A 12,964-nucleotide genomic window follows, 5' to 3' on the forward strand; every position below is an offset into this window, starting at 1 on the left:
GATCTAATTCCTATGGTCTACTTTACCCACTGGACCTACCTCTTAGTACATTACTACTGTTATTTCAATCTTTATTTTATTTCTTTGTTTCAGTTTACAGTGTTCTTTATGACTTGAATTGTAACCATGGTACAAGTATATTGTACAAAGATACAAAATAATACCAAAAAGGCTAATGTATAAATGCCTTTATTATGTGCAAAACTGCTACTGGAAATAAAGAGAAGTTATATAAAAAAAAATGCTAGCCTAAATTATTATCATGATATTTTGGTACATATCCCTAGGGGGAAAACATCTGCTTTAGAAACCACTGAAAAACTGCCCAGACCCAAATTGTAAATAAAAATGTGAAAAATAATTCTCTCTTTACAAAGTAGTAAATGTACAATTTTAGAAATTCAACGTGTATCAGTACAATATCCTTTTGGGCAGAAGGCAGAGTATATGTTTGTAGCAGGATGGAAAGGAAAGATGAAAAGAGGACAGTAAGGATTTTTGCCTGCATGTGAGAACAATAATGGTATAAGTTCAGAAAAACAATGATTAATATCAGGCAAGCTCTGTTTTGCACAAAGCAAATCTGATTTCCTTGAAACAAAATAAATTAAATTAATACAGTTTCTAAGGTAAAAAAATAAAGGGCAACGAAAAACTAAACATGAAGAAAAATATAAGTTATCTCGATCTAGCAGCTAAATTTCAACATAACTCAATCTGGACATCTCATCTGGTGTGAACTGCACTTATTCCTAGTGTAAAACCCAGCGCGCTCAGCAATGATATACTGTAATGTCACCTCGCAATCTGGATTTACTATAAAGGGCTGTGACGAGTTTCAGAGCAGTAAACATTGCAGCGAGGTGTATTTCACACTGAGCTGGTTTTTATGAAGAACACTTCACCGCCCGGCTCCGACGGTCTTAGTGATGAATGGTGAAAGATGCGTGACAAGCTTCATCATTGTTTGTAAATCTTAACTGTTCCTGCTCACTAACTCTGTAGGCAATTTTCAAAGACAGCGGCCAACAGAAGGACAGCATAGCTCCCCTGAAGGTTATTCAACGCATATCTTGCTTATTTTAATATGTGGGGATTGTAAAGCAACAGCTAAGCACAAAAGATTTGAGTATTAAGTCTTTAATTAATACCATAGAGAATGTAGCTAAAATATCATGAAGACTGAGCACTAAGGTTAACCTTACTCAGGTGTGTGTTTTATATCAAGGATTGATTTCCTTGTATTCGTACCCAAAAATGGTAGGCAAGAGCAGTCTCTGACTTGTTCTGAATTTAGGGAGCGGTACGTGATAGTACAATGGGCCCTAAGGGAAATGGACACCGACAGTCATGGTGCCGCTGCTCCTCTCACCACTGAGATGCTTTTCTCTACCCTCCTACAGTGCCTGGAGGAAAAAGAGAGGAAACAGGACTTCATGGTTCAAGGTCTGTATACTCTCTCTGCCAGGCTAGATGCAGTTGAGCAAGTACCTATCCCTATGGTGCAACCACCTGCTGCAATTCCTGGGGCCTTCCCCTTCATCTACTCTGGGTAATAGAAGTAGTCCTCATGAACCTAAGATCTCCTTCCCTGACAAGTTTAGTGAGGATAGAAGAAGGTTTTTTATTTTTCAAGAGGCATGCAAATTGTACCTCAGTTTTTTCCGTCACTCCTTTTCTACTGGTGAGTAGAAAGTAAGGTTTGTTATGACCTTACTACAAGGTGACCCACAAGTTTGGGCACTAAGGTTACCCCCCTCTGACCCTGCCCATTTTTACATAGAGGTATTTTTCAGTACAATGGCAATATTATACGATGACCCGGATCTTGCTACTTCTGCTAATACCGCTATTCATAAACTCCGCCAAGGGAAAAGAGTAATTTAGGAGTATTACCGTATATACTCGAGTATAAGCCGTCCCGAGTATAAGCCGAGGTACCTAATTTTACCTCCAACAACTGGGAAAGCTTATTGACTCGAGTATAAGCCGAGGGTGAGAAATGCAGCAGCTTCTGGTAAATTTCAATCTCGTTTTTGGATGACTATTCTTAGGCGCCGGCTACTATTCTAAGGCGCCGGCGAATATTCTTAGGCGCCGGCTACTATTATAAGGCGCCGGCTACTATTCTAAGGCACCGGCGAATATTCTTAGGCGCCGGCGACCGTTTTTGCGCTTGACCCAAGTATAAGCCGAGGTAGTTTTTCAGCATATTTTGGGGGCTGAAAAACTCGGCTTATACTCGAGTATATACGGTATACGGAATTCCGCCGCTGGTCAGTTGAAACTGGGTGAAACCATACTGCTCTTCATAGACAATTTCGGATGGGGCTTTCTGACTCTGTCAGAGACAGCCTGGACGGCCTGGATGAGATTAGCCATCCAGATTGAAAGGAGACAAAGAGAAAGGTGGGTTGAAAGGGGTACATATTTTCCTACACTATGTAGTACTGATAAATCACCAATTCCCTCATTACCTATTCCTCAGGAGGAACCCATGCAATTAGGGGTCACTCATATATCCCTAAAGAAAAGGCTTGTAGGCGATCTCAGGGTCTGTGTATGTATTGTGGGGATAAAGGTCATTTTCTTAACCATTGCCCTAAGAGGCTGGGAAACTTCAAAGCCTAAATGGAGAAGGAGAGCTCCATTTGGGTCGAGAAGTTTCCTCTCACCAATTTACCTCTAGGATCTGGGTACCAGTCATTTTGTCTTGGCCTGGGGGCTCAGTTAAAATTTCTGCCTTTGTGGATTCTGGGGCAGCAAGGAATTTCTTGGATATAAAGCAGGGCTGTCCAACCGCATGCGGCCCGCGACCCCCCTCATGTGGCCCTCCACATCAAAGACTGCCTGTTTACCATATGTAAATTTTAAAAGGTATCACTACAGAGATTAACTGGGCCCTGCATTGTCTAAACTTCAAATTCAGACTAATCCCCTGTATTGTTCACACCTGTGATCCACTTGTATTGTTCACACTTGTGACACCTCTATTGTTCACTCCCCTAAAGACCTGTACTGTTCACACCTGATACCCAGACTGAAACTGCCCACATTGCTCCCTGTGTGTGTCATACTTTGGTATTTGTTCTGGGGGTTTGTTAGCATTTGAAAATTATTGTTAGTGGTGTTTAATCATATGATGGAGTACTGTATTATACACAGGGGAATAGGAGGCATATGGATTTATGGGTATGTCTTAATATGACTTAGCTTTTTTAACATATGAGTGGCATCCGTGCCAGGGCAGGCACAATGTAGTTCAGCACCCTAGGCAAGAGCTTAAATCAGTGCTCCCCTGTCCTGCATTACCGTTTCCCTCCTTACCATGATGGTTTTTTAAATAAAGAGAGCAAGTAAGTGTGTAACACATTTTCATTTATATTACTGCCCCCTGTACCTGTACCAGCAAGCTCAGCAGCCATCCATAATACAGCCCTCCAGCAGCCATCATATTGCCCCCAATCTTTACCTGTGTCAGCAGCAGCCAAAAATAAATCTGATCACATCATATTGCCCCCAAGTATTTATGTACCTGTGTCAGTGCCCAGCACAGCAAACATATGGCCCCAAAACTGTACCTGGCTGTGCCAGCAAGAAGCTTCACACTTTACAGTAATAGAAAGAAAGTCTTCAGTTCAGTGCAACTGTGCAAGGCTGAGAGCAGCGAGAGCGAGCCACACCAAGCAGGCTGCCAGCTCTCTGCCATCCAACATATCAGTGACGTAATTGATGCGTGTACACACATAGCGGTGCACCGCACAGAAGGAGCTATTACTTGCCAGCAAGAGGGAGAAGGAGATGGATTCCACCCAACTGGGTGACCATGAATACTGAAACAAATGATTAAATAAACGCTTGAAAAAAGTGCACCTCTCAATGATGGTGCCCTAGACAGCTGCCTACTCTGCCTACCCCTAGTTCCAGCCCTGATCCCTGCAGTGAGCACCAACCATCTGTTTTTTTGGTGTGCTATTAATGTGGACATGGTCTTGCGGTAACATGGGTGTGGTCTAAAAACAGGGAGTGGCTAACACTGGCTTCTGTTATCGGACCTCCACCATGTAGATTGGAAAAATTTCGGCCCTCGGTACCATAGAAGTTGGACAGCACTGATATAAGGTATAATATTCCCCTTATACCTCCTATGAGGTATATATATTGTTCTTCATCCTGACACAATTCTACCTTTTATTGTGGAGGTAGATGCCTTAAAAGTTGGGGCAGGCAAACACAGAATATGTTATATTTAACAGCTTTATTAGCAGATAAGGTGGAGAGACATATGCAAATTTGGGCCCCATGGAATATGTTTCTACAACCTTGAGCAAAACAATACGTTTAATGTATGTTTCACTACTTGGAGTTGTACTGTTGTGAACTAATTACAATGTTCTGTACTGGAAAAGATATTTAAGTTATTCTCTGTCAATGTATCTATTTTTTGACAAATAAAAGAGATTACAAAAAAAAAAAGTTGGGGCAGGAGCAGTTCTTTCCCAAAGGCATCCAATAACTAATAAGGTACATACTTCGCTTTTTTTCATAGGAAATTCTCGTCCTATGTGGCCAATTATGATATTGGTAATAGAGAATTATAAGATATTAAATTCTCCTTTGAAGAATGGAGACACTTCTTAGAGGGGGCTAAGCATACTATCACGGTTTATACTGACCATAACAATCTTTTGTATATTGAGTCAGCAAAATGTTTAAACCCGAGACAAGCCAAATGGGCTTTATTCTTTACCAGATTTAATTTTTCTCTATCGTACAGGCCTGGTTCCAGAGTTACTCAAGCAGATGCACTCTCTAGGAGTTTTAAATCAAATCTGTCTGAATCTTTTGAGTGTGTTTCCATTATTCTTAAAGAGGTGATTGTGGCAGAGTCAGATCTTGCCATACTTCTGTTTCAAGCTCAGACTTTGGCTCCAGGTAATACTCCTTCTGGAAAGCTATTTATTCCAGAAGATCTGAGGGAGAAGGTACTCATTGAAGCTCACAGTTTTAAAATGGCAGGGCACCCGGGTATTACTAAAACCATTTCCTTATTGTCTCAAAATGTTTGGTGGCCTTTATGTAAACAAGATGTGAAAAAATTTGTTAATTCTTGTTCAGTTTGTCAAAGATCTAAGTCCTCTAGAACGCTATCACAAGGGTTGTTAAGATCATTCCTTATAGACCCTGGTCCCATCTTTCGATGGATTTTATAGTAGATCTTCCTCCCTCTCAGGGAAATACAGTGATTTGGGTGGTGGTTGATAGATTCAGCAAGATGAGTCACTTTATTCCTCTTCCACACCTTCCTTCTGCTAAAACTAAATTGTTTATTTCTAATATCTTCAAATTACATGTTTTTCCAGTCAATATTGTGTCTGACAGGGGAGTACAATTCCAAGTTCTGGGATCAATTTATCCTTCCTCTTCATACCACCCTCAAACCAATGGTCAGACAGAAAATGTAAACCAGTCCCTTGAACAATTTTTAAGATTTTATGTTTCTGATAATCATTTTTATGGGCTGAGCTGTTACCTTGTGCAGAACTTGCCTATAATAATTCATCTCAGGCATCTACTGGGCAATCTCCATTTTTTATTGTTAATGGTTTGCATCCTAAGGCATTTTCATACCGTGGTTGTTTATTCTCTGTACCTTCTGTTAACTCTTCTTTAACACAATTTTCAAATATTTGGTCTGGGGTACATGATTCCCTTTCGGCAGCTACTTCTGCTCAAAAGAGAGCAGCTGCGTCACGTAGGGAGGCACCCAAATATCAGGTTGGAAACATGGTTTGGTTATCTACAAAGAATATTAAACTTAAGGTTCCATATCTTAAGCTGGGACCCAGGTTTATTGGTCCATATCCTATTATGGAGATTATTAACCCTTCCTCTGTCTGCCTCAAGCTTCCTGATAATTTTAAGATCTCTAACTTGTTTCATGTTTCCCTTTTAAAACCCTACAGGTTCGACAGCAATCTTCTCCTCCTCCCGTGTTGGTAGAGGGTCAGCCCAAATTTTTAGTCCTGACAAGCCTGGGGGACCAGTGGCCCCTCCTCGAGGGAGGGGTAATATAAAGACTCACCCTGGTGGTCTAGTGGGCTGGCGGGGATGCCCGACTCGGTGATGCTTCCCCTTAAGGCTCTGGGGTTCCTATGGCGCACACCTCTGGGTTTTACACGCTGCATTGTCATTATGTCATCTCGTTTTGGTGCAATTTTTAAATATTAAATGGGCTTTGGGCTAAAAATCATTGCCCGTTGTTAGGTCTAATTTGTTTAGTTCCTGGGTATAATTCTGTCTGTGAATTCTCTGGTTTTGACCCCTGCCTGGATGCCCAACAATACATTTCCTGCCTGACCATGTACGATCACCTGGGGGCCAATTCACCAAGCTCGCGTGAAGGATTCGAAGTAAAAAAAACTTCGAATTTCGAAGTGTTTTTTGGGCTACTTCAACCATCGAATGGGCTACTTCGACCTTCGAATCGAAGGATTCGAACTAAAAATCGTTCGACTATTCGATAGTCGAAGTACTGTCTCTTTAAGAAAAAACTTCGGCCCCCTAGTTCGCCACCTAAAACCTACCGAACCCAATTTTAGCCTATGGGTAAGGTCCCGAAAGGCTTGCCTGAGTTTTTTTGGTCGAAGGATAATCCTTCGATCGTTGGATTAAAATCCTTCGATTCGAAGGATTATTCCTTCGATCGAACTATTTGCGCTAAAATCCCAGTCGAATATCGAGGGTTAATTAACCCTCGATATTCGACCCTTGGTGAATTTGCCCCCTATAGTTGTACTGGCTGAAGGCTACATCAGCCTTGTGGAGGCAAAGTACCCCATATGTTGCCATTATCTTACCTTTTTGGCTGCCACTTCAATTTGTTGCACAAGAAATTTAAGGGGAGGGAGCATAAAAAAGAACTTTCATTTGAAGCAGCGTAGGGGGTTTTTCACAGTCAGGACAGTGAGGTTGTGGAATACACTGCCGGGTGATGTTGTGATGGCTGATTCAGTTAATGCCTTAGAACGCTTGGATGATTTTTTGGACAGGCATAATATCAAAGGCTATTGTGATACTAAGCTCTATAGTTAGTATAGGTATGGGTATATAGAATTTAATTAAAAGTAGAGAGGGGTGTGTGTATGGATGCTGTGGTTACATTTGGAGGCGTTGAACTTGATGGACTTTGTCTTTTTTCAACCCAATTTAACTATGTAACTATGTATAAGCCAGAAGGTCTGTCATGTGAAGCCTTTTATAAGCTTTAATATAAAATACTACAAACTCCATTGACAGGTGGTTTCCAATTAAGCAAATGACAAGCTGTTTGGCCAGGTTCAGGGCACTTCTCCAACAGCGGAATATGTGTGCCATGAACTTTACTGTTCATGGGCTTTAGATGTCCTTTCTTTTAACTTATGGCTGATAAAACAATTGGGTTCTTCTCCCCAGGCATTTTACGCCCTATGTATCATAGAATTTATCATTAGTCATTTCAGTTGTCTAGAAATTTGATCTGACAGATGCCCAATGCATGCTACAAACCTAGAAGCTCACCTAGAGGCTGAACTGAAAATGTAGGATTTTTTTCAGTAGCTCTGGTGTGCGAGAGCAGGATCTGGGCACAAACAGTACACGTTTTGTAGTTTACGGATGGAATTATTTAAATTTTAGCAGTTTTTTTCTAGAAGTTTATAGTATCACTTCTTGAAATAGAAGGACCTGGGCTACTCAAGTAACATGCCAAAGCTGACAGCTCAAAGCAGTCCGGCATTTTCATTGCCTGTACTTGCATAATGTGCCATTAATGCATGCTATATGCCCTTGACTGTGACAGAACACAAGAATATTGCTCTGCCTTTCTACAGTGGAGGTCACCGATTGCTAAACAATTTAACACAAAGCTGAACTCAGATGTTCAATTACCACCCTATTCACTCACATTGCATTCTATTTGCATATCACAATTGCAACTGCAACCCTCACAACATGTCATGACAATGGAAGCAAGATATAGATTAAATATAAACAACCTATTCTTCAGACAACTTTCTTTTCTGCTTACCTTACACTGTTTTTAGACATCATGTTACATATTTGTCAGTTTGTACAACCCTTTCTTTGTGTGACAGAAAAAAAGACATTTATCAAAAAGCTTTTTTCAGACATTTGATAACTTAATTACAGACATTGTGCAATTCAGCAATTGTATACTCCTGTAACTAGGAAATGTATTTTTTGTGATTATTTTCAAGACCAATGCATAGGAATCTCAATAAAGCTATCCCTACAAAGAAAGGATATCTTAAGAAAATAAAGGGGTTTTTTTTCTGCTTTTGGGTATGGCATGGTAGAGTGGCCATCGAAACACCTTTAATGATTGCTTGTAAAAGGCACTTGTGTAACTATATGGGAAGCAGATTGACTGCTGAGAGTTGTGGAGTGTATGGGCCCAGAAGGTCCCTGGCTGATGTGTACTATATTTTTTTTGAAACTTCAGATTTATTAAATACATCCATTTGATGTGTACTTTCAACTTGCAAATCAAGTAAGGGGTTAATTACAACCATGCATGCAGTGTGCAAATTTGGACACAAATCATCATGTTTTTATGCAGGAATTTTTCCCATAATTTCATCTTAATTGTGGCTGTGGAAGTGTAGAAGTGTTTTAATTATTTCAATTATTTGATTAAAATGGAGGCTATGGGAGATGGCCTTCCTGTAATTTAGAGCTTTTTTGATAATAGGTTTTCAGATAAGCTGTGGGTTTGGGGCGACAATCGCACAAAATATTTGGGCAGATCATACCAAGCTCTTCCTACTGCCCTTACTAACCTCCCCAGGAAATTCTAGTGAAATATTTGTATAGGTTAATTGCTACAGTATGTCCTGTGCGCCATGTCTGTATAGGGCTGCTGGAGATCATGGCACTAATATATACGTCTATAATTATTCCAAACTATACATATTATGCTCTTTTTTTGTCCAAAACTTACTCACAGTTAGAGTCCAGGCTTTGGGGTATCTGCCTAAGTCTACTTACATATGGCATCAAAACACATAGGTCTGCATTTTGCCACTGAAAACCACTCCGTGTGTCTTACCCAAGGCCAATACGGACACACCATATAGACGAGGATCAGAGCAGAGAGGACTCCTTCAAGAAACAGTACCCTGTGACAGTAGTCTAAGGCTAATAGCACACAGTGGGGCTCATTTATAAACAGTGGGCAGTAACCCATACAACCAATCAGTGATTAGCTTTTTTCAGCCAGCTGCAGGTTGAGCACTGAAAGCAATCATCTGATTGGTTGCCATGGGTTACTGCCCAGGAGCAAATTTGCCCAATGTTTATAAATGAGCCCCAGGGAGATTTGCAGCTAACGTGATCATTTTTGCAAGCAAGTCTTTCCCTTCTCAGTGTACGGCAAACAGGGTGCACTTTATTCAATATTAGTGTTAAAAGATAGATGACTGATGCTGTTTTTCGCCAGATGCCAGTCAAAATGCCCTGTATGCCATTAGCAAAAGCCCTACATTTAGCCTAGAGGCCTGCATAGTCAATTTACTTACAGTGAATAGCATAAGAATTCATGGGCTATGGTAAACACTGAAAACTATGAAATGAAATACTATGAATCTAACAGAACATAGATTATTGTACTGAGAGCAAAATGAATATCAGTTTAAAGGTCAATTAATTTAATAATACATATGCACAAAATGATAGGGGTCCGTTACAAACAAAAGCATAAAGATTGCTGCAAAATTGAGCACTGAACACTATTCACAAAGGTACTTTTCACTTAAATGTGCTTTTTACAAGTATAGCAAACACATCAGATCGGCATACTTTGTAAAATGAACAGTATGCCATTAAAAAATATCCCCCAGAGGCAAGATATAGATAGAAAAAGATAGAAACATTATCTGCTTGAGACCAGTTGCATAAACTGCATATCAATTCCTTTAAACAGGACACCTTAAAGCAGGGCTGCCCAGGACACCGATCGTGGTCTACCAGTAGATCCCGGTACTGTTTCTGACCGTGACCTGCCTCTCACTCTAAACACCTTTCTGTGGACATGAGCGAACAGAGGCAAAACAGATTGTGATTGGACCGACCGCCGCATAGCAAACGCCTCTGCTCGTTGTTCCTACAAGGCAGGAAACAATGTAACTGGGCTTACGTGTAGGAGTGAAACAGTCTCGTGTGATGAGATTTGGCAGGCAAGAGGAAGAAGGTGTAAGTAGCGATCCGGGACTGTGTTAGGAAAAGCGGGACAGAGGGGGAAATGTTCTCCTGCTTCATTTTTTTTAAAAAAAGTAAAGTAAAGCTGATATTCTGTATGCTCCTGCTTGTACACAGCTCTGTCCAATAGAAATAAAGCCCCTTCTTGGGTTAGAATTCTGCCGCTGGTTTCTCTGTTAGCGGCTGCACATGGCAGAAAGTTTGGTGTCAATATGAGCCTGGTGGTGCCAGTTTAGAAGGTTCCTGCATACACATACTTACACCCTCAGTACCAGCTGTGCCTGGCAGTACCCAGGGATCTTGCACATGGAACACATGAGTATCTGAATATAGTTAATACTAACAAATTCCATTACCAACTGCCCCTAGCGCTCCCATCAGGAAGGAATTCTGCAAAAATGACGTTCAAACTAATCTCAGCACCAGCTGTCCCTGGCAGTGCCAGTCTGGAAAACCCTGCATCTAGCATAAGCCCACAAAGCCTCTGACTCTAGATTTAATTCATCTCACTGTACTAAATTCATCAAAGCTGATGGCTGATTGGCTGCTGGAGTTGCTGCACTGATAGTAGCTAAATGTCTCTGACTGCAGCATTGCTCTTCTAAGAGTTGCACAATATGGACCGGCGATGTTTGGATTGTAAAGATTAGTAGGGTGATGATTAGGACTGAGTAGGGCTTTTGGAGATGATGTCCAAAAAGAATAAGACAAGGCTGAAGATCAGAACAAAGTGTTGGATGTTGGTTAATCTTGACCAGAAATGAGCAGAATGTACTGATAGTCAGAACTGAGTAGTGATGTGCAATCTCTGAAAGCAGGGGTCCCTGTAATTCAAGTAAGTTCTGCACAGAGAGCTCTCCTTAAGACTAAAAACCGACTGTCCCCCTTGATGCATAACCTATGCATAGATGTTACTTATCTAATACAAATGTGCTTTTAAACCTCTAAGTATTAGTATAACTATTAAACTATTCAAGGTAAATCTTTTCTAGATAGTATTATAACCATTTAATGGGCTTGTGATACTTTTTCTTATGCTGTATGATAAACGGCCCACTTTTTTTATCAAGGTAGATCTCCTGATGGGGGCCAGGTGTCGAGAGTAGATCCCAGGATAACAAAGACTGAGCACCCCTGCCTTAAAGTAAAAGAAATACTGTATGGTTATGCATTGCATAAGTGTATTTCCAAACCCACAAAGAACTTACCACTTGCCTTTGCCTCAGAATAAGATGGAATCTCTTCAAAAGTGAGGAATGGTGGGACACAAGCTGGGTTTGGTACACTCTGTCCCAAATAAGGGGGATAGTAGGAATGCATCCGAAATTGTGAGCTTCCGCTGTGACCTGGGAAACGATTCTCTCTATTCTTCATCTACACAAAAAACAGAGCAACTTATCATTACTAGATGTTGCCATAAAGCACTGATATGGCTAAGGCAAGACAATAAGTCACTGTTATGTAAAATAATTAGATTAAAATGCTGACTAGAAATCATATTAAAAAGTTATGTTTTTTCTGTAACCTACAATTACCTGCACTGAACAGTAGGTAGAACCCTCTGCTCTTTATTTAAAATTTTACAGGCTGTAGCTGGGGGAAGAAAGGGGTTTATATATACAAAGGGCTGTGGAGTTGGTACATAAATCCTTCGACTCCTCTGTTTGTAAAGGAACAGCAAAAACTGAAAGTGTATCAGAATAATTAAAATACAGTTAAATATAGCATGCCTTATGGAAACAGTAGTATTTCAGCAGTAACAACGTTTACTGGATTAACAGAAAATATGCAATATGCATCATAACAAAATTAGGCAGGTGCATAGATTTGGGCATCCCAACAGAGACATTACATCAATACTTAGTTGAGCCTCCTTTTGCAAATGTAACAGCCTCTAGACACCTCCTATAGCCTTTGATGTGTGTCTGGATTCTGGATGGCGGTATTTTTGACCATTCGTCCATACAAAATCTCTCCAGTTCAGTTAAATTTGATGGCTACCGAGCATGGACAGCGTGCATTAAATCATCCCATAGATTTTCGATGATATTCAAGTCGGGGAACTGTGGCGGCTATTACAGAATAGTGTACTTCCCCCTCTGCATAAATGTCTTTGTAGATTTCGAATGGTGTTTAGGGTCCCTGAACTAGCCACACAGCATGATGGAACCTCCACCAAATTTGACAGTAGGTAGCAATTTGCCATACAGATGTTCTTTGTACAAATTGTGCTGAATTGTAGAACGATGTAGATACACCATCTGCAGCAAGATTTTCTTGCAGGTCTTTGGAGGTGATCTTTGGGTTGTCTGTAACCATTCTCACAATCCTCCACATATATGCCACTCATGTATTGTTGTGGTCTGCCAGACCTGGGTTTTGTAGCAACTCCATTTCCCTTATTACATTCCGTACAGTTGAAACTGACAGTTAAACCTTTGAGATACATTTTTGTAGCCTTCCAGATCTTTTGAGAGTTGCTTTGAGGATCCCATGCTGTCACTCTTCAGAGGAGAGTCAAACATGATTGGACACACCTATGAAGTTCAAGCCTTAACGAGCTAAGCCAACCAATTTGGTGTTGTCAGTAATCAGTATTGAGCAGTTACATGCATTCAAATTACCAAAACTTTTGCAAGTCAGTTTTTCACATTTGATTTAATTTAACTGAATACTGCTTCACTAAAAATCTTTGTTGAGAAAACAC

At 40.5% G+C, this 12,964-nt stretch overlaps 1 protein-coding gene across 1 annotated transcript in view; it reads right to left on the minus strand.

Moving 5' to 3' along the window:
• Positions 1–12,964, minus strand: part of dmrt1.L (doublesex and mab-3 related transcription factor 1 L homeolog) — a 55,650-nt gene that overhangs the window by 17,071 nt on the left and 25,615 nt on the right. The window contains 1 exon segment of the mRNA NM_001096500.1: positions 11,466–11,631. Within this exon segment, the coding sequence (NP_001089969.1) occupies positions 11,466–11,631 (166 nt within the window).

Source organism: Xenopus laevis, chromosome 1L, assembly GCF_017654675.1.
Source record: "Xenopus laevis strain J_2021 chromosome 1L, Xenopus_laevis_v10.1, whole genome shotgun sequence".
NCBI classification, from domain to species: domain Eukaryota; kingdom Metazoa; phylum Chordata; class Amphibia; order Anura; family Pipidae; genus Xenopus; species Xenopus laevis.